The sequence below is a fragment of the Cynoglossus semilaevis genome, chromosome 17 (assembly GCF_000523025.1).
Source record: "Cynoglossus semilaevis isolate Cse_v1.0 chromosome 17, Cse_v1.0, whole genome shotgun sequence".
In the NCBI taxonomy this organism is placed as follows: Eukaryota; Metazoa; Chordata; class Actinopteri; order Pleuronectiformes; family Cynoglossidae; genus Cynoglossus; species Cynoglossus semilaevis.
Genome location: NC_024323.1, coordinates 14,018,033 through 14,022,878, shown reverse-complemented (window position 1 = coordinate 14,022,878; position 4,846 = coordinate 14,018,033). Strand labels below are relative to the sequence as shown.

Genomic DNA, 4,846 nt, shown 5'->3' with positions numbered 1-4,846 from the left:
AACTTCTTCTCTTTTAGTTTTGTTTTTTATATTAGATTTTTTTTTTTTTTTTTTTTTGGACGACCTCAATTATGTAAATGTCCTGAACCACACAAATCAAAACCCGTGTCCATGAACGCAGCCCGGGAGTCGGCAGCCCATTAGGCCGCAGCCGCGTCCCAAAGTGCTTTCAAGGACGATAGCGTGGGGGTGTGTGTTCAGCAACCCTCCACCTCCCCACCTCCTCACCCGCAACCCCCAGTGCTGATCTGCAAGTGCCAGAGTGAGAGGAAACTGGGTGAGAGGAGGAGAAGGAGGAGGAAGAGGAGGAGCAGGAGGAGGGGAAAACAGCTAGACAAAAAAAAACACAAACAAACAAACAAAGAAAAAAGGACACAAATCACAAACAAACAAACAAAAAAGGACACAAACGCACACACACGGAGAACGACGGCCGGTCAGACAGAAACAAGGAAACAAAAACAAAAAAAAAAGAAAAAGAAAGGAAGGAAACAAATGGAGAAAAACAGAAAGACAGATGGACAGTGTAACACAGACTGACAAGAGCCGACGTACAGACGCATGATCTGCTCAAACCTGGGGAAGGAGACAGTGACACAGCAGCAACAACAACAACAAACACAACAACAACAACAACAACAACAGCAGCGCCATCTATCAGACATGGACCTACGGTGTGACCTTTAACCTTCAACTCTGACCTCCCTGCTGCCTCTACTGTACAGGTGAAGGAGGGAAGGCACGAGAACTGGCTAACGAACGGTGAACGGTGAGAAGCCTTGAAGTCACACAGGCAGGCACGCACTCACACAGTGTGTGTGTGTGTGTGTGTGTGTGTGTGTCATTAGCTGACCGTTAGTCTGTGTCTCTCTCCTGTTTCATTAGCACTGGGATTTTGATGCTTTGCTGTGATTCAGATGAATTCATTACATAAAAAAATAAATTGTTTTAAACAATAATATAAAAAATAATAAAAAAGTATAAAGAGATAAAATTAGTTAAAAAAAGGTGCTTCATTAAAACTGTGAGACAAAGTCATTAATAACACATTTCAATATTAAAATGATCAGTTTTCTAATTCTACTGCTGAGGAAACAACCCTTCAGCCTGAAGGGGGCGGTAATTCCCCCACTATGTTTTAGGGCAACAAGGGAGATTAACTGTATTAACAAAGTCTACCTCCTATTAGTTGAACTAATATAAACTACGTATCACGTCTGAGTCGACGCAGAACTCACTGCTGCCCCCTAGACTAAACAGGACAGGAAGTAAGAATTACATTTGTTTTTTTTAAATGTCTTTGTTCGATGTTTTTGAAGGTGATTTCCTGAGTACATTTCTGGTTGTACAGTACAGTGCACTGCATTCTCTCATTTGTACACGATGGCGGCTGCTGGTACTGCAGCAGCTACTGCAGTACCTCTGCAGTACAGAGGCAGGACTATAGTACACAGGTACTGTGAGGAGTACTGTAGTAGAACGCAGTTCATTTTGTCGTTTTAAAGTCGAACTGGACTGGACAACACTGATCTGACTCATCAGGAGGATTGGCCAATCACGGCGTCTGTACTGATGAACATTTCGAGGAAATTATTTTCAAAAAAATAAAAAATAAATATATTTTTTTTCTGCAGATAAAAGTGATTAAATCCTAGTTTAAAAAACAATAATAAAAAGATGTTAAATGTTTTTTTTGTACACAAAAAATATTGGGCAATATTTGCAATGTGTGTGTGTGTGTGTTTGTGCGTGCGTGCACGTTAACGTCGACTGTTTTCGGACCCAGTTCCTTTCCAACCAATCAACACCAAGCGTCCAATGACAGCCCGCTGCTGTCACTGAGGTACCGCCTTCCCTCCAACCCTCCTCCTGTTCCTCCTCCTCCTCCTCCTCTTCCTCCTGCTGCTGTTCTTCCTTCTCCTTTTCCTCCCTCATTCCTCTGCCTCCGCCCATCCGCCCTCCTACCTTTTCGAACGTTCCCATCCGTTGTGCGCTGGAACTCGCCGGCGCGCAGCAGGAAGCAGGCCCGGTCGTGCGGGTAACGCTCGCGGCTGGTGGTGGAGCCGAGGCCTCCGGTGGCCGGGCTGCGCTCGTCTCCCAGCACCTGGTCTATGGTGGGGCAGTCCTCGTTGGCCAAGGCCGCCGCGTTGGCGCCTGTGTCACCGTTCTGCTTGGAGTCTGAGACAGACAGAGGCAGAGGGACGGGAAGAGAAAAATAAATTAAATGAAATTAAAAGAGGGAATTTCAAAGGTAAGGACACAGGTTGACATCCAAGGAAAGGAAACGAGGAAGGAGGGAAGAGGACGCTTGAAGAAATGAGACAGGAAGAGGGGGAAAGTTGAGAGTGAGTGATGTCCAGGGAAGATGAATGAAGGTGAGAAGGTGAAGGTGAGGTGGTCAGCACAAAGGCAATAAAAATGGAAAAAGGAGATAAGAGCAGAGGTGAGGAGGAGGGAGTGGGAGTGGGTGAGGAGAGACAGGTGGGGGGGGGGTTGGGGTCGGGAGGAAAGAAGGAGAAAGAAATAAACTGTCACTACGGTAGACTGTGATAAATATCCTGGTCACATGACCAGCAGAACACACACACACACCTGTATTCACACAGTCGTGTGGACATTTCAGTGCAGTTTCTCGAAACATCGAATTTTTTTGTACTTTGTCGGATCAGAACAGTATTTTTTGTACTGTGATAAACGTGTTTTGATCAAAGCTCTGAAGCATCAGCAGTGACAGAGTTTGATCTCAGGGTAAAATATACTGCAGTACTGGACAAATACTCATATCATAAATATCATAAACTTCGCAGTAATTGGCTACAGCCTCAGTGACAGCCTAGTGGTGAGTCTGAGCATCAACGCATCTGCAGGCGCTGTTAGCTAGTACTGCTACTGATCTGACTGTGAGCGAGAACACACACACACACAGACACACACACACACACAGAGAGAGAGAGAGCATTGCATGACACAAGAAGCAGAAACAGTGGCGTGAGGCGGTGATCGTCATCACAGCCACGCAGTAGGTGATTAAATATGGACGAAGCGCAGCGGCCTGCGGAGGCAGCGCGACCTCCTGAGGAGCAGCTGGGATGGATCACAGTGGCAGCTTTACGGCCGCGCGTCTTTATGATGTGTCATAACTCCTTTGTAGGACACGCAGTCTGACCTTCTACTCACGACCATGTTCAGAGGGTCGCGGTCGATTGTTCAAGTAACGGGCTGTTTGTTGACGTGTAACAGATGAACGAGGCAGTAGATGTGAAGATTTCTTATCGCGGAGCTGAGCTTCGGAAACGACAGCGATGAACGGAATTCTTTATATTTTTTTAGGGCGAATCACGCGCTGTGATGGAAATAACCGCCGCTCTTTAAATGTTGGATTTATACTCAGCTTTACTGTTGGTGTAAAGTCTATGGGATAATGTGGATTTTACCATGAAGTACTAGAGTACAGGAACAGGAAATACTGTACTTCTAAGAAATTATTAATATATTGAAATATTATATATTTCGATATTCTGCAGCACTGTTTAGATTTTTTTTTATATTCTGCAGCAATGTATGGATTTTTTTTAAATTCCCAGTCAAATATTCCTTCTTTTCCTTCTTCTGTAGTGATTCCAAACGTATATTCCTCTGTATCGGCGTGCCGACAGTACCACAATATATCGCAATATATATCGTATTGTTGCCGATAAGTATCGTATCGCCCGGTACTGTGTTTCTGTAGACGTGAACTCACCGGCTCTGTTGATCTCAATGATCTCCTCCTGAGCCAGAGGACAGTCTCCGGTACCCAGCATGCTGCCAGATCCAACCATGCCCGGCCCGAGCACATTTCCCATGAGCCTGTGGGGTGAGGCGGTGGCCATGGCCAGTGCATCTGGCTTGCAGTAGTTGGGACTTCCTGGCTGGGGCGCTCTGGGGATGTGCTTGTTCCTCTTCTTGGGGAGCTTCTGTTTGGCCATGGCCAAGGAATAGTACATGCCGAAGTTGTTGACAATGACGGGCACGGGCATGGCGATGGTTAGCACGCCGGCTAAGGCGCAGAGAGCCCCCACCAACATCCCTGACCACGTCTTGGGGAACATGTCTCCGTACCCCAGCGTGGTCATGGTCACCACGGCCCACCAGAAACCGATGGGGATGTTCTTGAAGTCGGTGTGGAGCGCAGCGGTGGGGTCGCCCGGGTCGGCTCCGATGCGCTCGGCATAGTAGATCATTGTAGCAAAGATGAGGACGCCCAGCGCCAGGAAGATGATGAGCAGCAGGAACTCGTTAGTACTGGCCCGCAGCGTGTGGCCCAGGACCCGCAGACCCACAAAGTGACGGGTCAGCTTGAATATACGCAGGATACGGACGAAACGCACCACACGCAGGAAGCTCAGTACGTCTTTGGCTGTTTTGGAGGAGAGGCCCTGCAGCGCCACCTCCAGGTAAAAGGGCACGATGGCCACAAAGTCAATGATGTTGAGGGCGCTGCGGAAGAACTCTGCCTTGTCGGGGCAGAAGATGACGCGGGCCACCACCTCGATGGTGAACCAGATGACGCACACGCCCTCCACGTAGGTCAGCCAGCTGTCGGTGACCATCTCGTACACGATCTGCAGGGCGAGAGAGAGCGGGAGAGAGAGAAGGAGTCACTGGTTTGTTTACATTCAGACGTAGTTGATTGACACGTTAACGTTAGAGACGAGAGAACGACAAACAGAGACTCAGCAGCTGGGACTGAGTTTTTATTCTGGTAAATATGACATTTCTTTTTATATTTTTTTATATTTATATTTAATATTATATTTCTGCTGATTGTGTTTACTGATCAAACACTGTCAGATTGGGAACTCAT

At 47.1% G+C, this 4,846-nt stretch overlaps 1 protein-coding gene across 1 annotated transcript; it reads right to left on the bottom strand.

The window, feature by feature from the left end:
* Positions 1–401: 401 nt before the first annotated feature.
* LOC103393546 (potassium voltage-gated channel subfamily C member 3-like) lies at positions 402–4,631 on the bottom strand (the record flags this gene model as incomplete). Its single annotated transcript, XM_017040639.2, has 2 exons — positions 402–2,178; positions 3,743–4,631. Coding segments are annotated over 2 exons (1,266 nt in total), but the record flags the coding sequence as incomplete, so codon positions are not given.
* Between the last annotated feature and the right edge of the window lie 215 nt (positions 4,632–4,846).